Source organism: Syngnathus scovelli, chromosome 1, assembly GCF_024217435.2.
Source record: "Syngnathus scovelli strain Florida chromosome 1, RoL_Ssco_1.2, whole genome shotgun sequence".
Lineage (NCBI taxonomy): Eukaryota > Metazoa > Chordata > Actinopteri > Syngnathiformes > Syngnathidae > Syngnathus > Syngnathus scovelli.
In genome coordinates this window covers 1,885,905-1,912,019 of record NC_090847.1, presented here as the reverse complement: position 1 = coordinate 1,912,019, position 26,115 = coordinate 1,885,905, and the positions used below count along the sequence as shown (strand labels likewise).

Here is a 26,115-nt window from a genome sequence, read left to right as displayed (position 1 = left end):
GGCCCTCCCTGTGTGGAGTTTGCATGTTCTCCCCGGGCCCGCGTGGGTTTTCTCCGGGCACTCCGGTTTCCTCCCACATTCCAAAAACATGCTTGGTAGGCCGATTGAAGACTCCAAATTGTCCCTAGGTGTGAGTGTGAGTGCGATTGGTTGTCTGTCTCTGTGTGCCCTGCGATTGGCTGGCAACCAGTGAGTGCGATTGGTTGTCTGTCTCTGTGTGCCCTGCGATTGGCTGGCAACCAGTTCAGGGTGTCCCCCGCCTACTGCCCGATGACGGCTGGGATAGGCTCCAGCACGCCCGCGACCCCCGTGGGGACTAAGCAGTTCAGAAAATGGATGGATGGATGGATGTACTTGTCCTCCTCTAAGCACAACAACAGTCTTTTCTTGTCCTTCGCCAAAGGTCAAAGGTGCTTCAGAGCCAGGCACCATTTTGTGGTTGTTCACGGCTGCAGGCGAAGTCTCGGATTGGGTTTCAGGGACTCTGACACTGAGAATGACAGGCTGGGACATCAAACTTGTAAGACTATCTCCAAATGTAGCTGCTTCCATCAATTTGCTGGTAACGTTTGTTTACCAAACTTCAAATTCTCCTAATAACTGCGGTCTCGTTTTTATATCGTAAATCCTGCAACTCATCCTATTTTTTGAGCTACATTTTATCTATAGTTCCAATTTAATCGGACAGTATGTTGTCTTCAGTATCATTAATGAAAATCAACTCATCGAGGTCTGCGTTCCACAGCAAGCCCTGATCTGTATGTCTTGACCTCTCACATGTTATTGTCATGCTTGCTCAAAAATGTGACTTAGAGTATGATGCTGTGAATTCTCAATCTCCCCAATGAAATTGGATCCCACCTCGTAGTTCTTATCGTTCTCATGTTCCTGTTAGCCTGCAATTGTCCAAATCAAAAATGTTTTCTTTTAACTGTCTTTCTTTTGAACCTCTAAATCTCTCGTGTTGCTAACCTATCTACACCAGAACAAAAAAATTACCACAGTATAACACCAAATGTATTCGAAAATTCATTGTCATAAAGTGTTGTATTATTACTATCTTCCACTATCTGTCCTACTCACTCCCTCCTTTTGAGGCTTGGCAATGCCCATGCCTCACACCTTGACAAACTTTTTGGGAGAATGCGTTCTTTACTACTTACGATTCCATCATCATTTAATTTGACTTTCTTTCCAAAACGCTTGTCAATTTCTCAGTTCACACATCTTTTGCATGTGTTACTGGTTCTCCAGTTTTTTTTTTCTCTAGTTAATTATCAATCCAAAAGGTACGTGTTTCTTTCTAACATTCAACCTGCTCAAAATCACTCTTTCATCAAAGTCGCTCTACTGATTTTCCATAGTAGTCGCCAACAACTTCAACCATTCAACCTGTAATTTCTTTTCATTCAGGCTATCATTCATCAATGTTCATTTGCATCTCACACACAGTCTCCAAAAAGGAGTCTTTCTATCACATTGGTCCCAATTCATCCAAGCTCACCACACAACATTCATATATCATTTTCAACTCAGGTTTCCTGGTAGAACAATCCACCAATTAGAAAAAAACTTAACTAAAACAAACAATTGGCAAATTAATCTGAATTTTTTCTTTGTTTTTAAATTTGAAGAACTCAATCTCTCAGATTTAGCTTGCATTTAGAATTTTGTATAATCTTATAACACAACCAATCAATTATTCCTATTAAATGTAGCATTGCAAAATCTTAAATTCACAATTTAGCTTCTTCCAATTCCTGAAAGCATGTTCTGTCATTTTTTTTTCCTTCGAATTTCTCATGTGGGCTCGACATTTAACATGCATTAGTGTGGATTAGTTTCTGCTCGCAAACAGATTTCTCTCTTTTTCCTCTCATTTTTATCTTTCAAAATCATTTCTGTTCTGCGGTGCAAATTGGATAGACCACAGTCTAGCAATTTTTTTTTATACTAAAACTTTAGCCAATGTTCATCATTTTAACATATACGCACACACATGCACAGCTCTCGCACGCAAAAGGTAGTTCCCAGCACCAATGATTCGTCACAGGCTGGCCATTTCCTGTGGTCGATCATGAGCTGGTCCCTCCCATGCACACGAGGACAGCACATTCTAATTTTATTTATTTATCTTCTAGAAGCAAGTTGCATTTCTTTACCACTTGATTTGCATATTTTAACTTTAGTGTAACACAATTTGAGCTCTAGTCATTTGTAATTTGGGCATACAAACAGCATTGTCATACTTCTTGGATGGACAGGACTTCTAATAATCTAAAAAAATTCTAATAATCTGACAATGACATGTTTTGCTGTCATATGGGCATCTATTCTTTCTTTCTCTGTATGAGCATAAGCGGTCAAAGAGGAGGAAGCTTGTCATGCTAAAAATTTGGCTTTTCCTCTGCTCCTTCCTCCACCCTTTGATTGGTATTGTTTTGCAAAACGACACTTTCGTGCAGTGTCCTCGTCTCCCACAGTTCCAACAGTTGTCTGAATCTGATGGGGGTTTTGATTTGAATGGTGGCTTGCGACGTTGTTGGTATCTAACTCTTCCTCTGCCCCTTTGGGAACTTTGGTAGAAGATCGTTGTATCTTCATTTTGTATCATTATCATCATCTATATGAAATACATCAGAACTTTTGCCCTTCTCAATCCCTTTATCAGCGTCTCTGGGCCACTGCATGTTTTTTGTAAACCAAGCAGTGTCCGCTTCCACCAAGTGTTTCCTTGCCCAATTGCCTAAGTCAGGGGGGAAACCAGTGAGGAGCGCAATTTTAAGATGTTGCTGATAAGCACTCTCATCTGCATCATTGAATGGGATGCCACTATGTACCCAGAATTATTTTTCAAATCTCAATTGAATGGCGGCTTCATCACTTTTCAACTTTCTATCTTTTGTGTTTTGGATTTGTTCTCTTCTTGTGAAGCTTTCAAGCACACTGTAGCACTTCCACCACTTCAGCATGTATTACATACAATTAAGAAATGTACTTGCCATGAACGTCTCATCTCAAAGAAGAGCAGAGCAAGAGATTTACCGTTCTTATTTCCCATCTTAATTTCAGTAGTTTAAGGTTTAAAATCTCCGCCAGCATCACGCTGAGCACGGGGGCCCCCCAGGGCTGCGTGCTCAGTCCATTGCTCTTCACCCTGCTGACGCATGACTGCACTGCGACCTACAGCGACAACCGCATAGTGAAGTTTGCTGACGACACGACTCTGGTGGGTCTCATCACGAAGGGCGACGAGACTCGGTACAGGTCGGAAGTTGACCTTCTGACCACGTGGTGCAGGGACAACAACCTCCTGCTGAACGTCAATAAGACCAAGGAAATCATTGTTGACTTCCGGAAGGGTTACACGACACACCTGCCGCTGATCATCGACGGTGCTGTGGTGGAGAGGGTGAACTGCACCAAGTTCCTGGGGGTGCACATCAGTGAGGACCTCTCCTGGTCCGCAAACACCTCGTCACTGGCAAAGAAAGCTCAGCGCCGCCTGTACTTCCTGCGGAAGCTCAGGCGTGCATGTGCTCCTCAGGCAGTCCTGTCTACATTCTACCGTGGCACCATTGAGAGCGTCCTCACAAATTGCATCGCTGTCTGGGGTGGCAACTGCACTGGACAGAACTTCAAGGCCCTGCAGCGCATAGTGAATACGGCTGGTAAGATTATTGGTGCTTCGCTCCCCTCCCTGAAGGACATTTACACCTCCCATCTCGCCCGCAAGGCAACCTCGATTGCCAGAGATGTGAGTCACCCGGCTCACTCTTTGTTTGACCTTCTGCCCTCTGGGAAGAGGTACAGGAGCCTGCGCTCCCGCACCACCAGACTCGCCAACAGCTTCTTTCTCCAGGCTGTTAGGGCCCTGAACTCGCTACCCCCTTCTGCGTAGCGTGTGGCACTGTTGCGCTATTTTCGGGAATGTCTGCTGTACGCGCACTTGCTCCTTTTTTTTTCTGCTCCTCTTATTTATTTATTTATTGTTGTGTTATTTATTCATTATTTATTCAGCACGCTTTTGTTATACTTGTTTACTTGTTTGTCTGTTGTGAGCCATGTCTTGTCACCGTGGGATAGGGGGGAACGAAATTTCGGTTTCTTTGTGTGTTTTTGGCATGTGGAGAAATTGACAAATAAAGCTGACTTTGACTTTGACTTTTACAATTTTTTTTTCAATTTTTTTTTCTTTGAGGATCCTCAATGCAGGTTTAAATTGACCTTTCAACAGATTACTAGCCTGTTTTATTGCCGTGGATCAACGCTAGAACTGCTTCTTAGTCAATTTATCCTACCAGTCACACACTCAATTACACAAACTCCAGCACTTTTTTTTCAGGCCTATCCAGTGATGGGTGTAAAACCCTCCCAAACAGCTTTGGAAAAACGGACAAAAGAAAAAATCTACGCCCTCCTTCAATTAAGAAAAAGAAGCTCTGTTTTTCTTAGCCCGTTTCTTCCACTGGGACTTGCACCCAAGCTATTCTTTGGCTTGGAAAAGCATACGAAGAAAAATCTACGCCCTTCTTTGATTAACAAAAAAGAAGCTCCGTGTTTCTTAGCACGTTCCTTCCACTGGGACTCTAACCCAAGCCAGATCCCTCAGCTCGGAAAAACAGACAAAGAAGAGTCTACACACTTCTTCGATGAACGAAAAAGAAGCTCTGCCTTTCTTAGCCTGTTTCTTCCACTGGGACTTGAACCCAAGCTGGCTCCCGTGCACCTCTACGTGTTACGCGTTTAACAACACAACACAACTTCAGGCCTTTAACTTACTTGTCCCCTGGTTCGTTGCACTGCCGGGTCCCGTCAATCCACCTCTGTCAGACGAAGGCAGACCTAAGATGCTGGCCCAGCGAAGAATTTCCTTCCCAGGTCTTTCTCCTCCAGGTCCTCTTAATGGACGCTGGCTTGTCGACAATGCAGCACGTCCTCCTTCGTCAGCCAGATAGCGGGTATGAGGGATCCCGGGTTTCGGCACCAAAATGTTAGAGATTTGCTCACTCCAACTTATTTTGCAAGAACCACACGGGAGACAGGCAAGTTCTTTTAGACACCTGCAGGTGGAGAGTTCATTCGCTCCAGAATGAAGTCTGAAAAGTCTCCTTCCTGCAAGGGCATATTTATTAGGAGGAACAGAGTGGGGGTGAGAGTGGACAGGTTTGGTGAACCCCCGGCCTCTGGTAATATCAGAGCAGGGGGTGTTTTACGATGTTGTGGGAAACAGAACAACTTTGATTGCTTCCTCTGCAGCTGGTCACTCAAGCAGAGGAAGCAACCACTTTACTACGTTGTGAGAGCAAGACAAGATTGGTTAATCATTATAGTCTACATTCCAACATAATCCTATGATAAAGATAACCTGGAAAACCCTAACAGTTATTAAAACTTTAGCCTAGCTAGTGCTGTTACTTCCGTGTTTACAATGAAATGTTAATGCTATTAAAAATTTAGCCCAGCTAGTGCTGTTACTTCCGTGTTTACAACGAAATGTTAATGTGATTAAAACTTTAAAAAGGCTTTCTGTGTACTGTCTTTCTTTGTAAATAACTCGTGCACACGTGCGGCTTATAGTCCGGTGCGGCTTATATAAGTATAAAACAAACAAAAAAATCACACATTTTTGCTGGTGCAGTTTATAGTCCGATGCGGCTTATAGCGGGAAATTTACGGTACGTGAAGACAGCAACTTGAATACATCAATTTACATTGAACAGCCAGATGGCTATGAAGTCAAATTCAGCACAGGAGACAAATTGGTCGGGAAGTCACTTTAAGGATTAAAACAGTTTGGCAGAAATTGGAACAAAATGCTGCATGAGTATTTGAACAAAAACAAATATGTGCAGCTGATCACTGTGTTTCCACAAAAGTGACTAATGATGAGAAAGTGATCACAATAATATGGATTTATTACTTGATTTGCTGCAAGCAATGAAAAAACATTGAAGCGAGTGAAAGAAACAATGACAGCAAATTTCAAGACAAAAGACTGAAACACTAGGTTTAGATTTAAACAAAGTAATAAATTGACACACAAAGTGGACAGGACGCCCTGGTGTGCAACACAGTTTTATTTGATCACTTGGGGAAGATGGGAAGTGGAGACCACGGGCGGCGTGGTCCAAGAAATGAGGCCAAGACGTGTTCGGGCGATAGGTCAGGGCTGGCGGCGTACGATCGTGGTCGGGGACGGGCAGTTGGTCAGGGCTGGCGGCGAGCAGGCATAGTCGGTCAGTAGATAACAAAGCGGGTCGGCACTAGCGCAAGACAAGGCACAGAAACAAGGCAGAAGGAGCAAGGCAGGGACAGCAAAAGGGGATGTACTGACAATGTTAGGCGGGAGTGTAGGATTTAAATAGGGACTGGGAATGTGCAGAGGCAGGTGCAAGTGATTGAGTTGATGAGTGGGTGTGGCTGTGACAGGTAGACTGTAGCGGAAAGTTACTGGCTGGGTGGCAGGTGGCACGATCCCTCTCAAGGGATGGCTCCTAACGTCCCCAAACAGGGCCCCGGCGCAGGTCGGGCGGGCGGGCGGGGAGGAAACAGGAATGGATCAATACTCCGCAGAGAATCAGCAGAGGTGTTCGAATCCACACATCAGGAATCAATACCGGGACCGGAGGCACCAGAACATCTGGAACAGAGGACATGGCAGAAGGCGCAGAGCAACATGCGTGGTCGGGCGCTGCGGCACTGCCGGAACCCCTTGGACGCCACCTCCAGTGGGCGGGCTGGTCAAGATGCAGGCAGTGGAACTCGGCGATGAGGTCTGGGTCAAGAAATCAGCAGGCTGGCACCCAGCAGCGATGGGAGTCATTGTAGCCCTCCCAGTCGACCAGGTATTGGATACCTCGGCATGGCTGACAGGACTGGAGCAGGGAGTGGACCGTGTACACGGGATCCCCATTGACAAGGCGGGAGTTGGCAGCGCTGGCGTGGGAGTCAGCGGGCTGTCGTGGACGGGCCTCACCCGCGACAGGTGGAACGTGGGGTGGACCCTCATGGAGCTTGGAAGGTGGAGGTGGATGGCAGAAGTGCTGATAACCTTGTGGATGGGGAAAGGTCCCACAGAGTGAGGCGCCGATTTGAGAGCTTCCACCTAGAGTGGAAGCACCAAGAGCCACACTCGGTGACCTACTCGGTAAGTCGGAGCTGGCATCCGGCGCCGATTGGCCTGGCAAGTGTAGCCGGCGACAGTGCGGAGGAGACGGGCCCTGGCCCAAACCCGATGGTAGCGGCGGATGCATGCCAGGACCGACGAGCAAGCGGCATCGCACTCCTGATGGTCAAAAAGCGGCCGCTGGTACGGAATAGGTCTGTGGCAGAACTCGGGAGCGCCTTGTGCGCATACTCCACCCATGGCAGTTGCTGGACCGACCCACGCTGATTGCTTGATGACATGCAGCGGAGGGACTTACTTGATTGACACCTGTCCATTGGACTGAGGATGAAAACTGAAGGTTAGGCTGGCCGTGGCCTCTAGGAGGTGGCAGAATTCCGCTGAGAAGGTGGAGTTGAATTGCAGCCCCCGATCTGAGACAATGTCCGGTGGAAGGCCGTAACATCGGAATACCTTCCGTAATAGTATCTGGGCTGTTTGCTTCACTGTGGGTATTTTGGGTAACGGGACAAAGCATGCCATTTTACTGAAGCAGTCAGCAATGATGAGGATTACCATGTGCCCCTCGGATGAGGCAGGCCAGTCACAAAGTCGATCGCCAGGTGAGACCAGGGGTGATAAAGAATGGGCAGTGGTTGGAGGAGACAGGCCGGAAAACCGTTGGATGCCTTGCACCGATTGCAGACGGGGCAGGCCCTCCTGACGTAGTCGCGGATGTTCTCCCTCAGGGTGGGCCACCAGAAGTGCTGGGCGACTGAGAACTCCATGCGGGCGGCTCCGGGATGACAGGTCAGATGGGCGTCTGTGCCCACTGCAGAATGGAAGAACGGATGTTACCTGCCACAAAGAGGCGGTCCTCCGGGCAGGCACTGGGTCCGGGCTGTTTCCGGACTGCCGCCTTTACTCTGTCCTCAATGTCCCAGGAAACGTTGGCGACCATGACTCGGGAAGGATGGTGGGGGCAGCCGTCTCCTTCTCCTCCCCTCCTGGAAAGGCACATGACAGTGCGTCCGTCTTGGCATTGCGGGACACCGGCCGATAGGAGAGTGTGAAGTTGACCCTCCCGAAGAACAAGGACAAGCGGGCTTGGCAGGAGTTCAGTCTCTTGGCTGTCCTCAACTACTCTAAATTACGATGGTCTGTCCAGACTAGGAAGGGAGTAGCCGCACCCTCGAGCCAGTGCCTCCACTCTTCCAGGGTCAGCTTTACCGCGAGGAGTTCTCGATTGCCGATGTTGTGTTTACGTTCCGCGGTCGACAAACGGCGGGAGATGAAGGTACATGTGTGCAGCTTCTCATCTGGAGTGGAGTGCTGAGACAGAACAGCCCCCACCCCTACATCCAAGACCTCGAGTACAAATTGTCACCCAGGGTCGGGCATCCGCAGGATGGGAGCGGTGGTGAAGCTATGAATGCCTTGTCGGCAGTGTGAGTCTATTAGTAGCGGACAGCGATGCTGGTGAGGTCAGGGGCAACCGAACTGTAATTCCTGATAAAACCTCTGTAAAAGTTGGCCAACCCAAGAAATTGTTGCAGCCTTTTCCTTGATGGTTCAAGATGGCGGCGCGTGCACACGCAGCGGCCACTCTCTGTCCCGTTCGGTGTTTTGTGAGTGTTTACTGAGTGTTTGTCTGGCAGTTTTGTGTGTATTCGTCTCGTGTGATACGTCGTGCTACTAGTGCGGCGGGCATGTTCTGCTCAACATCGGCGGAAGTGGGTTTTATGGCGTTCTGGACTTTGGTGCGGAGAGATTTGCTGCTGGTGTTAGCGCTCGGACTGCTTCGTCATGGAGCGACGCCGGACTGGCCTGCTCTTCCTCCCCCGGTTGGACTGCGTCCTGAGCTCGGACTGCTCCGTCCTGGAGCATTGTTGGGATGCGTCGGCAGCGGGTCTGCGAGGCAGCGGAAGAGGGGCCAGCGCGGAGACGTCGGGCCAGGCTTGCGACCAACCCAGCTCGCCCATCCGTGCCTTCCATTCTCCTGGCGTACGTTCGTTCGCGGGACGACAAGATGGGTTGCGTTCGCCTGATAGGATCCACGAACCGGACAGTGCGTGCCTGCTGTGTGCTCGTGTTCACAGTGGCCTGGTTGACTGTCATCTTACCGGACTCTGCTGTGCATCGGGAGCGGCTAGCGTGCTATCACGCTTATTGTTCATTGATGTTGACTTCTTATGTTATTTTTCCTGTGTTGTTTACTTGTATGTGCGTTGTGAACTCTGTCTTGTCACCCTGGGATAGTGAGAAACGTAATTTCGATCTCTTTGTGTGTCTTGACATGCGGAGGAATTGACAATAAAGGAGACTTTGACTTTGACTTTGACTTTTTGTGGTGGGCCAAGAAGTAACCACCTCTGCTTTTGCTGGGTTAATCCTTATGCTGCCCTTGGCAATGATGTAATCCAGGAAGGACACGGACTTTGCATGGAACTCGCACTTCTCCGGCTTCAAAAGTTTTCAGGGAGGTGGCGGAGGACAGACTATGTTCTTCCTTGAACCGGGAGAAGATGAGGGTGTCATCCAGGTAAACGGAGATGAAGCGGTTGAGCATGTCCCAGAGGACGTCGCTTACCACTGCTTGGAAGACGGCATGGGCATTGGTGAGGCCGAACCACCAGATACTCATAGTGGCCATTGTTCGTCTGTCTCCCGGATGTGAACAAGGTATTCCTTAGGTCCAACTTGGATGGTGGTCCCTTCAAGGAGCTCGAACATCGACGACAGTAGGGTCAACAGGCAACAATTCTTCACCGTGATATTGTTCAGCCCACGATAGTCAATGCATGGGCGCAGTGAGCCATCCTTCTTGCCCATGAAGACAAATCTAGCCCCGGCAGGTGAAGAGGAGGGACGGATTATGCCAGCCACGAGAGAGTCCTTGATGTACTCCAACATCACGGCCCTCTCGGGTATTGACAGGGTGTACAGGCGGACCTTGGGTGGAACGGTGCCCGGTAGGAGGTCAATAGCGCAGTCGGCGGGGCGATGCAGTGGCAAAGAAGTCCCCTTGGCCTTGCTGAAGATCTACCCAGGGTTGTGGTAACATGACGGGACCAGCGAGAGGTCAGGTGGCGGACGGAAAGGGTGGCTGCCACTGCCGTCCCTTTCAGGCAGGTCTGATGGCAGTCCTGGTTTCCCAGTCGATGTGGGGGTTGTGTCGACGTAGCCAAGGGTGACCAAGAATGAGAGGTTGGCCGGGTCGGACAGAAGGTGAAACTGGATGGTTTATTGGTGGTTGCCAGATAAGAGTACTGTCAACGGGGGATGAGGGGGCGATGTGCCTGACTGGACCCCGGTAGAAGCAGAGAGCCGACTCATAACCGCTGGGTGAGGCTGGTGTCCATGATGTTGACCTCTGCTCCGGAGTCCACCAGTGCAGACAGGCCGTGAGTCTCCTGGGCGAGCATGAATCGAACTGGTAGCAAAGTCTTATGACAGGAGGGAGCGGGGATCGACGTCGAGCTCAAACATATTCCCTGTTCCCCGCATGAGCTCGTCTTTTGATGGGCAAGTCGCTACCCGATGACCTTCGTCCCAACAATAGAAGCACAGGCCAACGCACGCGTCATCGGCGTCGCTCCTCTGGGGAGTGAGGCTCTTCCGACCTCGTTAGGCTTTGCTCTGTCGACTCGAGGTAAAGGCAGGGCCAACCTTGTGGCTCAATCATCCTTGATATAGTCCGTGAGTCAATGATCGACGCCGGGCTTCACGAACTATGACGCGCTGTAATGCGGAAGTCCACCGCATGGTCAATCAATGGGCGGCTCCTCTGGCGGATCCTGAGGAGCTCCCGGGCGGCTTTGGTGCCGGACAAACACACTTCGAAAACCTTGAAGATTTTGGCTGCGAACGTCTCGAAGTTGGAGCTCGTCGGGGTATGGCGGTCGAATTCCGCGCTGCCCCATAAGTGAGCCTTCCCGGCAAGGTGCGTTATGGCGTACACTACCTTGGCTACCTCCGAGGCCAAGGTCCGTGGCCGGAGGGGGAATTTAATGCGGTAGCTTGATAGAAACGGCCGGACTCGCCGGGGATCGCTGTCGAACCGCTCGGGGTGTCCCACCTTGGGCTCTGGACCATTCGGTGGTGTCATCAGCGGTGCAGTGGGAGCCGAAACCCCAGCGGTGGAAAGGAGTTGAGGCCGTCGGATGGGAGCGGATGGCGGAGCGGTGGTCCTGGCACCCCGGAGGAACTGGTGGAACATCTGGGTGAGGTTCTTGACCTCCTCCGAGAGGCTTTCTAGCCACTACTCTGTGTGTATGAGTCAATCCATCGTGCCAAACTGTACGCTGGTCATGGATGTGGTCAGTACGTTCTGTCGCACAAAGCGGACAGGACGACCAGTTGCGTAACACTGTTTTATTTGATCTCTTGGGGTAGATGGGAACTGGAAATCAGGGAAGGCGTAGTCCAAGAGATGAAGCAAAGACGTGGTCATGGTCGGGCGATAGATTGGGGCTGGCATCTGCACGATTGTGGTCGGAGATGGGCAGTCAGTCAGGGCTGGTGTGATAACAAACTTGAACCACAAGCATATAGTGATGCTGGACATCTGAGGCTAGTGACAGACAGCAATCACACAGTTTACTGTGATAACTTAAAAACGGTCCCATTGTTTCATGAAAGATGAAGAAACAATGTACACATGTACATTAAACAATGTAATGAATAAAGTTATTAAATCAATTATGGACACTATTAAAGAAAAATCTTAACTTTTCACTAATGCAAGTGCATCAGTACATGTGCATGTGAATTATCCCTTTAAGGGAGGTATATATTTTGAATTTGTGACAGTGGAACCTAGAAAGCCATCAAGCGCTAATCATGCTGGTTATGTCTTTTCCAGGTTCTACCTAAATTTTGTTACAGAGGAAATTCATAATCCTGAGAGGTAAGTCGTAGCTTTTGTCCCAATTCTTTATCTTTAATGCTTGCTATGCTAATAGTAATTACCAGAAGGCTATCTTCTCTGCTTAACTATTTAATGTATGCCAGAAAGATTGATACACAGCTGTGGAGCCTTCTCTGCAAGACTGCGGAAGGTCTAACCCCCACCTCCAAGGTCCCTACTCTTATAATACTCTTGGCCGCCCGGCTGCAAGAGAGCAACTCTGCCTAGGCTGTGCGATAATGTGTAACCTTGCAGTCTTAACTGAGATCAACTCCTATGTATGTGCAAAAAGTGTCATAGAGAAGGGAAAGCCAGTGAAAACGATAGGTCACAGCAAGGTAACTGCATAGCTCAAGTTACCTAGCTAATCACATGTGCCAAAGAGAATGTGCCTATTCTAAGATAAGTTTACATATGCCTTTTCAAATTAATATAAAAATGCAAGAGGGAGTCCGGAAATGGTCACTTCCAAACTCAATGACTAAAAAGCAAAATTAACCCTGAATTTAAACTGAATTCATGAGAATACTTATCACACTTCTTTTATCAGAGGTGACCATTCCGTTACAGTAACCAAATGGTCCGTCCGTCGTTGGAGGACGCCCTTTCTGCGGATGAAGGATGAGGGACTAAAGGGGACAAGGGTTGAAAAAATATGGACTAACAATGGACACAAGTGGGTTTTCATCCATTCTTGTAATCGTTACTAACCGTCAAATGCAGACGGACCCTTAGTCCAGGGGTCCCCAACCCCCGGTCCGCGGACCAGTACCGGTCCGTGGGTCACTTGGCCGCCAAGCCGCACAGGAAAAAAAACAACATACATATTTTTTTTTTTTATCGACGATCAATTCATTCTGGTGAAGACGCTCGTCCCGGTCATATGACATGTTTTCCCAGTCGAGCCCGCAAAGCTAGCAAAAATGAGTAAGAATTTATTTTGAAAGATATAAAAAAAATTGGCAATTCTCTCCCAATTACATCCGTCGCTGTGTCTCTTGACACAAGACACTCGTCTCGGTCACGCGACATGTCACCCCAGTCGAGCCCGCGTGGCAAGCAAAAATGAGCAAGAAACAGAAAAGTTTGGAAAGCTTCTTCGGAAAGGGAAAAAAAGCCCAATGAGGAGAAGAAGAAGAGTCTATCACTTCTAAGAAAAGGAAAGCTGCATTTAAAAGAACATTTCTGGAGTCCTACTTAAAATATGGATTTATCGCCACAGGTGACTCTGACGTGCTAAGTGCACTCGGCACATGTGGCGACAGGCTAGCTAACGAGGCAATGAAGCCTTCAAAACTGCTTCGGCACATGGAGACCAAGCATCCTGCATTAAAAGACAAATCTTAACCACTTCGGGTGTCATTGATTACGTCTAGATGGGACCGGCTCGTTTCTGAGAAACAAGCTCGGTGCTCCCAATAATTCAACGTAATGGTGAGTTTTATTTTTATGTGGTTTATATTTGTTTTTATGTCAGTCGTATTATTTTATTTCATTGTATTTATATATTTATTATACATTTATTATTTATTTATATAAATTTATTATTTATTTATATAAAGGCCAGTCAATGGCTTTGACAGTAAATCTGCAACCAAATCCATTTCTTCTCTTGCTTCAGCCATTGTGGGTTGACAAAACAGCTATTAAATAAACACAACAATATCTTTGCTTGTGCAACTCACTACAGATGCAGTTTGCTAGCTCTGGCTAGTACACTCTGACTATCCAATCAAAGCGTGTAAATACGCTGACATTTCTGTACGCCTGCTAGATGGCCTTGGTGTTGCCAATTCAAAATCTGATTGGTTAAAGCAACAGTTTGATTGACATTTATTTTATGCTACAGGGTCCTCAGAAATGATTGTGAACTCCAGGCAGATTTCTTTGACTAAATAGTGGCTGAAATGAGAATGGTTAAATATTTAAATATGAAAATATACGTCTGGAAGCAGCGCAACTGGGGGCTAGCAATGAAAGGAAGCGGACAGACCATTTAGAATTATTTAATACGTATTCATGGACGAAATATAATAAACAGTCAAACCTCGGTTTTCGAACGTCCCGGTTCTCGAACAAATCGGAATTCGAACAAAAAATTCGAGATTTTTTGCTTCGGTTGTCGAACAAAATTCGGAGGTTGAACCTCGTGAGATGAGCCGAAAGGACCCGAGAAAACCCGACCGCGCGGCCCGGATGCCGACTGACTCCGTTCGTTATTGTATTTTCGTTACTTTGAGGATTGTATTAACCCCTAATCATGCCTCCAAAGAAAGCAAGTGGGAGCAGTAAAGCCATCTTAAAACACAAAGACGCTCTTAAAGCAATGCGATAGTGAGCGCCCGACGTGCTGCGGTTGCGCGATCGGACCAAATTAAGCTCCCTACATACTGAGGTCCACTTAAATTTTGGAAAGTACATCAGGACTTTAAAAATATTTTCTAAATTTCAGCGACGGCTCTGTCACAATAATGCGACCAGCACGGTGCAGTTGCGCGGATGGCGGCGCGCTACGGTTGCGCAGTTGGCGGTGCGCTGCAGTTGAGCGATCGGACAAAAACTCGAACCACCTTCTGGAACGGATTGTGGTCGAAAACCAAGGTTTGACTGTATGTATAATATATATATATATATATATATATATATATATATATATATATATATATATATATATATATATATATATATATATATATATATATATATATATAAAAATATATATGGTGTATATGCAGTGTATATGCATATATATATATATATATATATATATATATATATATATATGCATATATATATATATATATATATATATATATATATATATATATATATATATATATATATATGTGCATATACACTGCTCAAAAAATTAAAGGAACACTTTGAAAACATCAGATTTCAATGGTGATTTTTTTATGTCTCAGGAACAAAAGGATGCCACATCTTTTGATGGAAATAAAAGTTTTCAGCCTACAGAGGGCTCAGTATACAGACACCCCAAAAATCAAACTGAAAAAATGATGTGGCAGGCTTGTCCTTTTTGCCTAAATTCAATTTCTGCAACTCAAAATGCTTTTCAATATCTTGTGTGGCCCCCACGAGCTTGTATGCATGCTTGACAACGTCCTGGCATGCTCTGAATGAGACGACGGATGGTGTCTTGTGAGATGTCCTCCCAGATCTGTCTAAGGGCATCAGTGAGCTCCTGTAAAGTCTGAGGAGCAACCTGGTGGCACATGATGGACCGAAACATTATGTCCCAGAGGTGTTCTATTGGGTTTAGATCAGGTGATCGTGAGGGCCATTCAATTGTGTCAATTCCTTCATCCTCCAGATACTGTCTGCATACTCTTGCCACAATAGGTCGGGTATTGTTGTGGATCAGGAGGAACCCAGGACCTACTGCACCATGGGTGCAAGGATTTCATCCGGATACCTATTGGCAGTCAGACTGCCGTTCTCTAGCCTGTAGAGGTCTGTTCGTCCCTCCATGGAAATGCCTCCCCAGACCATCACTGACCCACCACCAAACCGGTCATGCTGAATGATGTTGCAGGCAGCATAGTGCTCTCCTTGGCTTCTCCAGACCCTTTCACGTCTATCACAGGTGCTCAGGGTAAACCTGCTCTCATCTGTGAAAAGCACAGGACGCCAGTGGCGGACTTGCCAAGTCTGTTGTTCTGTGGCAAATGCCAATCGAGCTCCACGGTGCTGAGCAATGAGCACAAGAAATACTACAAGACGTTGTGCCCTGAGGCCACCCTCGTGAAGTGTGTTTCTGACTGTTTGGGCAGAGACATTCACACCAGTAGCCTGCTGGAGGTCATTCTGTAGGGCTCGGCCAGTGCTCAACCTCTTCCTCCTTGCACAAAGCAGCAGATATCGGTCCTGCTGATGGAATGAGGACCGTCTACGGCCCTGTCCAGCTCTCCTAGAGTAACTGCCTGTCTCCTGGAATTTCCTCCATGTTCTGGAGATTGTACTGGGAGACACATCAAATCTTCTTGCAACAGCATGCATGGATGTGCCATCCTGGCGGAGTTGGACAATCTGCGCAACTTCAGGAGGGTTAAGAGATCGCCTCATGCTCCCAGTCCCAGACTCTAGTTAAAGTCAACACTTGTGGATAAACAGTTAAAAAAGAACAAGAGGGAGGAACTTGAAATGGCCTCCACCTGCAAAATCAGTCCTGTTTTGGGGACCATCTCGTTGTTGCCCCTCTAGTGCACCTGTTGTTAATTCCATCAACACCACTGCAGCTGAAACTGATTAACAACCCCCTCTGCCGCGTACATGACCAAAACCTTATCAGAAAAGTCTAATTGAATTCATGCCATAGCCTGATAAAAAACTGTTCCTTTAAGTATTTTTGAGCAGTCTATCTATCTATCTATCTATCTATCTATCTATCTATCTATCTATCTATCTATCTATCTATCTATCTATCTATCTATCTCTATCTATCTATCTATCTATCTATCTATCTATCTATCTATCTATCTATCTATCTATCTATCTATCTATCTATCTATCTATCTATCTCTCTCTCTCTCTCTATATATATATATATATATATATATATATATATATATATATATATATGTCTATCTCTCTCTCTATCTCGCTCTCTCTCTCTAAAAGAAATCCTTAGATTGTTTTCCTTGATCCATTATTTTAGCAAATTGTTATACCCTTAACATAAAGAAGCGGATAGTGATTTTCTCATGCAGACACATTTTTATTGAATTTGATTAAATTTATAAAGTCACACAAACAGTCCCTCAACAGTCCATTCTAAGAATTCAAAATTTAGCTAAGATAACACATCCAACATGCATATAATCAAGGACTCAGCCTACAGTGCAACAAACCATTTTAAACTTTGTTTTGAACTTAGCAATATAATCGTCTTGAGTCACCATATTAACACTGTTTCTGGTTTCTCAGGAAAGAATGGACAGACCACTTGCCATCACCAGTCTGAATTGCTTGATACTGAGAACTCTGTCTTTTAGATACATTATAGTAAACCAACATCACAACACTGTGATCTCAACCCCTATTATTTTTTTATGATTAGCAAATGAATTCTGATAACACGGTGACATAATAGTGAACTCTCCTTTACCAGGACAGTGCCCTTGGCCATCTGTATCTCCATGGCGATCGTGACAACCTGCTATGTGCTGGTTAATGTGGCTTACTACACCGTGATGTCAGTTGAAGAGCTCCTGGACTCCGAAGCAGTTGCTGTGGTAAATAATATAATACAAAAAAAAAAAAACAACAACATCATTTACATTTAGAGACCCCTTTCAAATTTGTAAACAACAAAGATGTAATAATGATGCACAAAATATGGTGCAGAAAAGATGATCAGTGCGGTATGGTAATATTTTCTTAGCTGTCCATTCGATGATGACGCTTACTCCAAGGGGGAGAGGGGGCCGGGGGCCGGGTGGGGTCAGCGACAATGTCGTTGGTGCCACTTCTCGTGGGTGTAGAGTCCGATCCTTGAGCCTGTCAAATCCTGCACTTACCAAATGTAAGTGACTGGCTCTCCAAACTCTCTTTGCTCCTTCTGCAACACTAAGGTGCTAAGAGTGGGAGACGAGAGTTTAAGTAAGCCGGGACGAAAAAAGATTTGTTCCAAATCTAACCGCTGTTTACGCAACCAACCTATTGTTAGATTAATTCTGTCTTTTACGGATGCCAGTCCCGTTAAAAGCAAAAGACCCCGGTGTTGAGTAACTACTTGGTCGAGACCCGGGATCAAATTGATCATGGCCATTTCAGCGGCTCTTTTTCCTCAAATATTTGGGGCTCTTCTAACTGCTCGGAATATTTTAGCTGCCTTTGTTAAGACTGCGAGAACTCGTTTATTTACACTAGCGCACATCTGCACGTAGCTGAGCTTAAGTTAACTATTTCGAACCAGATCTGACACTTCCTGATGTCAAGGACAAAAGCTGTCTTCACATTAAAAACAACTAAACGATTTACAGTATGACTATGATAGAGAAACAAAAGAGATTTAAAGTTCTAATTACTGCATATAAAACCATGCTCAACATAGTTAATATGAAACAATCGATAACCGAATTAAGGATTAAGAAGACATTCAATGAATAAGCAAGAAAAATAATTACAAATAATATAATATAAAATAATCCAAAATTGTGTGATACTATGCATGATTCAGACAAGTCGCGTTTCTCTAGTCACTAACAATTAAACAATTTAATTGATCTACTAGTTGCCATCACATTACCCCTATATCAAGTCAATCTAACTTTGGCACCATCTTTTGGTGAAATTCGGAACGACAATGGAGGTTGACTGGTTCAACTAACAAATCCACCTTTACCAGTTTAACAATAGTTAATTTTGAAGAACTAACTTTTAACTAACCCTTACTCAGGCCCCCTCCTTCAGGTCTCTCATGTCAAGCTTTGTCACCATCTTCTGGTGAAATTTGGAATGGCAATGGAGGTTGACTGGTTTAACCAACAAACCCCCCTTTACCAGTTTAACAATAGTTCATTTTGAAGCACTAACTTTTAAGTAACCCTTACTCAGGCCCCCTCCTTCAGGTCTCCCATGTCAAGCTTTGTCACCATCTTCTGGTGAAATTTGGAATGGTAATGGAGGTTGACTGGTTCAACCAACAAACCCCCCTTTACCAGTTTAACAATAGTTCATTTTGAAGCACTAACTTTTAAGTAACCCTTACTCAGGGCCCCTCTTTCAGGTCTCCCATGTCAAGCTTTCTCACCATCTTCTGGTGAAATTTTGAATTTCATCTGAGCCAATTCGTCTGGGCCAAATCCAATACACATTCACGCACCATCTTGTACCATCCTAACCACCATGTAATTTGACAAGCCGCATAACCGCTCACAGATGGAGCAGGGGAACCCGGATACCAGGGAGTTACCAGCTGCCTGCTGGTGTCGTTGAATGCACCTCTTGGATCGTCTGTCTTGATTGGTTTGGTGTATTTTTGAAACTGCAGTGCCACAAGTGATCTGCCAGGTTGATCTGTCGAGTGCCAGAGTTTCAAGCTGCGTAGTGTTGAAGTTGGATTGCTTTAAGAGGTCCCTGGTGTAGTCCTTAAAGTGCCGCTTTTGCCTCCAACAGAGCGCTTTGCATCTCTCAGTTGGCCATAGAGGACTTGGCGGGGCAGACTCAATCCTCCCAGGACAGGTCAAGGATTCTCCGCAGGCAGCGTATGTGGAAGGCCTCCAGCTTGTTGATGTGTTGACGGTATGGGGTCCATGTCTCCGCTCCATAGAGGAGAGTGGAGATACCTACTGCGTTGTACACGGCGATCTTAGTGCTGCCCTTCAGGTTACGGTTTTCAAAAACTCTGCGGCGTAGGCGACCAAAGGATGATGAGGCTTTATTGATGCGGGTGTGCAGTTCAGTATCAAGGGAGCAGCATGAGGACAAAGTGGAGCCAAGGTAAGTGAAGCGATCCACTGTGTTGAGTGGAATGCCATTTATATGGAAACTGGGGGGTGAGGAGGTAGAGGTAGCGAGTTGGGACATGACTTCAGTTTTTTAATGTTGACCTGGAGACCAAAGGATTGGTACAGGCAGGAAATGGTGTTCAGGGTGTGCTGCATAGAGTCAGGGGTGTGAGATAGTACAGCGCAGTCATCAGCATACTGAATCTCATAGATCCGGCAGGTCTTGGTCTTTGTGTAGGCCTGGAGAAGTCGGATGTTGAAGAGGCTTTTATCTAGGTCTAGGCGGTACTCCACCTGGACACCATCTTCATGACCCGTGCCATGGTGTCAAATGCTTTGCTGAGGTCGATGAAGGCTATGTAGAGGTCAATGTGATGTCCTCTGCTCTTCTCCATTAAAGTCAAAAAGTCAAAGTCAAAGTCAGCTTTATTGTCAATTTCTCCACATGCCAAAGACACACAAAGAAACCGAAATTTCGTTCCCCCCTATCCCACGGTGACAAGACATGGCTCACAACAGACAAACAAGTAAACAAGTATAACAAAAACGTGCTGAATAAATAATGAATAAATAACACAACAATAAATAAATAAATAAGAGGAGCAGAAAAAAAAAAAGGAGCAAGTGCGCGTACAGCAGACATTCCCGAAAATAGCGCAACAGTGCCACACGCTACGCAGAAGGGGGTAGCGAGTTCAGGGCCCTAACAGCCTGGAGAAAGAAGCTGTTGGCGAGTCTGGTGGTGCGGGAGCGCAGGCTCCTGTACCTCTTCCCAGAGGGCAGAAGGTCAAACAAAGAGTGAGCCGGGTGACTCACATCTCTGGCAATCGAGGTTGCCTTGCGGGCGAGATGGGAGGTGTAAATGTCCTTCAGGGAGGGAAGCGAAGCACCAATAATCTTACCAGCCATATTCACTATGCGCTGCAGGGCCTTCAAGTTCTGTTCAGTGCAGTTACCACCCCAGACAGCGATGCAACTGGTGAGGACGCTCTCAATGGTGCCATGGTAGAATGTAGACAGGACTGCCTGACTTCCGCAGGAAGTACAGGCGGCGCTGAGATTTCTTTGCCAGTGACGAGGTGTTTGCGGACCAGGAGAGGTCCTCACTGATGTGCACCCCCAGGAACTTGGTGCAGCTCACCCTCTCCACCACAGCACCGTCGATGATCAGCGGCAGGTGTGTTGTGTGACCCTTCCGGAAGTTAACAATGATTTCCTTGGTCTTATTGACGTTCAGCAGGAGGTTGTTGTCCCTGCACCACGTGGTCAGAAGGTCAACTTCCGACCTGTACCGAGTCTCGTCGCCTTTCGTGATGAGACCCACCAGAGTCGTGTCGTCAGCAAACTTAACTATGTGGTTGTCGCTGTAGGTCTTAAGACAAAGATTATGTCAGAACTGAGCATGCGTGAGGACGCGGGCGCACCTGGCTGCCGCTTCTCGTTGCTCCGACTTCCACCGATTTCTACCTCGATCTCAAGCCGGATTACCCGTCGAAAAACCGAGGTTACAGTTTCAGAAACCCCTGTGTGATCTGTGTCTGCTGTGTGCTGGCTGGACTTGCTGGTGCCGTGAGGCTCGGCGTGGGAGCCATCGTCACTACCTGGACGTGGTGGGCGCCTTGGCGGCCCTGCATCGCCGGCCGGCGCTGCCGCGGCTCCCTGCCACCATGGCTGGGCCCGGCGCTCCACCATCGAGGACGACGCCGTTGCTGCTCGCACTTCTTCAACATCTGGCTTTCGGCAGTGGCTAACGCCTCCACTCATCTCCAGAATCCGCCACTTCTCCACGTCCGTCATGGTTCTCCATTACACGCCCGCCGAGCTTCGCCGACTCATTCCTGCGCTTCCTCCTTCCGGGGAGCTGGTCAGCGCACTCCGAGACTTTGCCCTTCTACGCCGCCCCGCCTACATCCATCGCAGATCTTGTCAAAAATTCATTTTCACTTCAAACACAGAAAACTGTATTCCAACAATATGGACTGACCGCAGCTCACACAACGGCTTCCACAACGGCTTCCGCACTTCCTCCTTACGTCATCACATCAACCCACATAATCAGAACTCGTCTTCTGCGAACCTTTTCAACCTCCTTGTTAGAGTGGTGCTCACTCTAACTTATTTTACAAGAACCACACGGGAGACAAGTAAGTCCTTTTAGACACCTGCAGGTGGAGAGTCCATTTGTCGCTGTGCGTACAGCGATGATCGAATGGAGGTCTGACTCTCGCCTCCTGTAAGAGCATTTTTATTAAGAGAAACAGGGTGGGGGTAAGAGTGGACTGGATAGGGTTGAAGCCCTTGACCTCTAGTCAAAACATATCAGGGGGTGTTTTACGACGTTGTGTGGGATGGGACAAGCTAGGTTATTTATAACAGGTTGCATTCCAACATAAGCATAAAACTAATCTAGCTAGGTTATTTATTACAGGTTGCAATCCAACATAATCATACGATAAAGATAACCTGGAAAACCCTGACATCTCCCTCCTGTTTTATCATATGATTATGCCAACCCCAATCAATCAAACATAAGTAAGAAAATATATTGAAGAAAGAATAATAATAATAATAATAAAAAGAAAAACACAGAAACAGTACATCATTGAATCCATCACTCGCGAAGCATTTTCGATGGTCAAATCATCAAGTTTCTGTAAAACATGCTCAGCAGAACAGCATCTATGCAGTCCACGTTTCATTATCGTTATCACATCCGTCACGTTGTGCTACGGTAGAAAACACAACCCTCGTCAGAACAGACTTAAAACACGGGATAACACAGGTCGTAAACAAGCACAACAACACCAGCACAACAAGCACAGGAGTCACAAATTTCAACAGCAGTTGCCACCAGTTGCCAGAGAATAGCCATGAAAAGAAATCCCACTGCTGTGGGACTTTGTCTTTTGACATGGCCTGCCGTAAGTTCTTCAGTGAATCCATGGCGTCGTTGATGCGTGTGTCATTTTCTCCTGGTATGTATGTGCAACAGGAAGTCCCAACAATGTGGCACACACCTCCTTGTGCTGCCGTCAACAAGTCCAGAACCATCCTGTTTTGCAAGACCATCAGTCTAATAGCCTGAATCTCTCCATTTTGTCCATCGTTGACCTGCAGTGAGAGATTCACAAAGGATTGAAAACGATAGTTCAGTGTCTCAATGAAGAGAGATTGTTTTCCAACTCCGATCCAAGGAAAAAGCGCATGAACAACTTTATCTCCGACGGACCATACTTTATGGTTGTCTGGAACATTCGCACCCCAGACAGGGTCATGAGGGTCAAAGGTTGCAACCGCCCTGCGTGGACGTCCAGAAGAGTTGTGTGCTGTCGTCAACAGATGTTGTATTCTGTAGGTGTGGTCCGTCACCCACACTGCTGCACACACTCCTGTCCAGTTGGCGGGCAGCATCGGATAAACCTTGTGACCACAAAGCCACCAGCCATTCTGTATGAAGTATGTTCCGTTCGATGGTGCAGCCATGTTGGTCGGAGAGCCCTCACCACCTGAAAAGGCTCTCTTATCTTGGCACTCATCGGTGATGTCCAAAGCTCCCATCCAGTTTCCTCCTGGAAAGCAGTCATCGTTAATGCAGATGTGGGTCTCGTTACCTCGGATGTAACGTGTAATTCACTCCAGCTGGTCTCTCTGTTTAGGCCACTTGCGTATTGTTCGTCCTTTAACAGTCACATTGAGATTTGTCCAGAAAAGCTGATCACAGGCACCGTCTGCAAGTCCAAGGCGGGAAGGGTCGGCATCACTGACTGTGACAGCACGGTGTTGATATCCAACTCCTCCCATGGATGCCATACATTTCGCTTCAGTGACATTCATTGCTCTGGCCTCCAAGCGAACTTGCGTGGAGGAAGGGGGGAGTTTCGAACACACATAACACCCCTCCTGTGTGTGAGCCCTCACAGTGAACTTTACATACCGGTACCAAGTTTTGGTTTCGTATGGGTTTCTGGGGTCCCATGACCAGTCCTCAAAGTTCTCATCATGTGACCATCGTCTTCCATGGTCAACATTGTCAAGTCTGTTCAGATGAGTCCATAGACCATAGCACGCTCCAACCACAACGCAGCAGAGGATCCATCTGGCATATGGAGCCCCGTTGCTACTAGGATGGCAGAGACACCGGGACATCCCCTCGTCTAGCGGAGTGGGGATCGATCGATTCTTCACCAACATTGAGACGCCCCACCCTAAACGATGAGGCCCCTTTGTAGTCAGCCTTCCCCACCACTCCGAATTAGGGGTCCAACACTCTCTGCAACTTGCAGTGGCTGAGGTGAATCCAGCTGGCCGTTCAGCGATCTTCACTGCGGTGGGGGTAGTCAGCAAGACTTGGAATGGTCCCTCCCACCGTGGGCTGGCCCAGTTCTTTCTTTTGATAACCTTGATGTAGACCCAGTCTCCTGGATTGATGGGGTTGTCGACCTGTGAGGAGGAAAGATCAGGCGGCAGTAAATTTGCCTTTGACACAGTTTGAGCGTCCTGATCATATAATCTGCCAAGGACTGCTCTTCATCTGTTGCTTACAACTCTCGTAGTCAATTGTAGTGCCCATTTAACTGGCAAATAGGAGTGTTTGCAGGAAGAGTTTGAACACCTCCTAATGATTCCCTTTAACCAAAAACTATTTATGACAGGGGCGTTCCCATTTATTGCCTCCTGGTTTAAAAGAGATTGTCTTACCCATGCCTTCTTTCTCCTCACACGCTCGCACCCACACAGGGTGTGCGCACACACACACACACACCCACACATCTGCACGCACACATACACAAAACGGCATACAAAGTTCAGACGAACAACAACAGGACTGTCACAGTTTTACAGAGATTACTCACAAACAGAACACACAGACAAAGGGATTCTAATCCATCTCTCATGTAGCTTCTTTTGATAGAATCTCTTATCGGTAACTGTATAGCAGACGTTTTAGCATATAATCCCATACTGTGCTCTCTCGCTTCTACTTTTTCATGTCGGTGGAGTCGTAGGTGGCCCCTATTGCAGTTATTGTCTTGTTAACTGTCGCCTTGTGACTCCTATGCATGATTGTGTGAATGTCAAAAATTGAATGTACCTAACTTTCTGACCATCCAACCTCCACTGTGGAACAAAAAACCTTACTATTGTATTGAGTAGGTACATTAAGCAACCTAGCTTCCTCCTGACTGCCAAATGTCCTGTTCTAAAATTTATATAACTCGACCTCTACGTCTTAAACTTGATGAGCCAAAATATCAGATCTTGCTCTTGTTTCCTACCGTTTTAGCCTATTTGTTTTATCCAAATCCGTTCAATCTCCGATTATAATGTTTTTCTCTGTAATTTTTTATTTATTTATTTATCAAATCTCCTCAGTTCTGTCAAACTCAGTGCACAATGAACCTCCCTTCCACTTTGAACCAAGCTTCACCAAAGTTGGTAACGCCGTAGCAAGGAGTGCGATTTGGTTGTCGGACACTCCAAGTCCATATCTTTTTGCTGCACTTCACCCTCTCAAGTTGGTGTTCTTTTGTTGTTGCTTCAGAGCGACCCCATCCATCACGCTTGAATGAGTCCATTGTTCAAATGAGTCGATTTTCATCATTGTGAGTTCCTCCGCTTTTCACTGTCTTTTCTCGTCCCCGAGGATGTTGTCTGTCCTCCGGAGTGTACTTGTCCTTCTCCAAGCACAACAGCAGTCTTTTCTTGTCCTTCGCCAAAGGTCAAAGGTGCTTCAGAGCCAGGCACCATTTTGTAGTTGTTCACGGCTGCAGGCGAAGACTCGGATTGGGTTTCAGGGGCCCTGACACTGAGAATGACAGGCTGGGACGTCAAACTTGTAAGACTATCTCCAAATGTAGCTGCTTCCATCAATTTGCTGGTATCATTTATTTACCAAACTTCAAATTCTCCTAATAACAGCGGTCTCGTTTTTATATCGTAAATCCTGCAACTCATCCTATTTTTGAGCTACATTTTATCTATAGTTCCAATTTAATCGGACAGTATGTTGTCTTCAATATCATTATTGAAAATTAACTCATCGAGGACTGCTTTCCACATCAAGCCCTGATCTGTATGTCTTGACCCTGTATGTCTTGACCTCTCACATGTTATTGTCATGCTTGCTCAAAAATGTGACTTAGAGTATGGTGCTGTGAATTCTCAATCTCCCCAATGAAATTGGATCCCACCTCGTAGTTCTTATCGTTCTCATGTTCCTGTTAGCCTGCAATTGTCCAAATCAAAAATGTTTTCTTTTAACTGTCTTTCTTTTGAACCTCTAAATCTCTCGTGTTGCTAACCTATCTACACCAGAATAAAAAATTTACCACAATATAACACCAAATGTATTCCAAAATTCATTGTCATAAAGTGTTGTATTATTACTATCTTCCACTATCTGTCCTACTCACTCCCCCCTTTTGAGGCTTGGCAACGCCCATGCCTCACACCTTGACAAACTTTTTGGGAGAATGCGTTCTTTACTACATACGATTCCATCATCATTTAATTTGACTTTCTTTCCAAAACGCTTCTCAATTTCTCAGTTCACACATCTTCTACATGTGTTACTGGTTCTCCAGTTTTTTTTCTCTAGTTAATTATCAATCCAAAAGCTACGTGTT

The 26,115-nt window shown here is 46.4% G+C and overlaps 1 protein-coding gene across 6 annotated transcripts in view; it reads left to right on the top strand.

The window, feature by feature from the left end:
* The window catches only part of slc7a11 (solute carrier family 7 member 11), a 246,158-nt gene that overhangs the window by 145,250 nt on the left and 74,793 nt on the right, over positions 1-26,115 (top strand). For all 6 annotated transcript variants that reach the window (XM_068651937.1, XM_068651940.1, XM_068651935.1 and 3 more), the window contains 2 exons: positions 11,973-12,017; positions 17,149-17,272. In XM_068651937.1, coding sequence (XP_068508038.1) covers positions 11,973-12,017; positions 17,149-17,272 — 169 coding nt within the window. The remainder of the gene's footprint in view (positions 1-11,972; positions 12,018-17,148; positions 17,273-26,115) is intronic.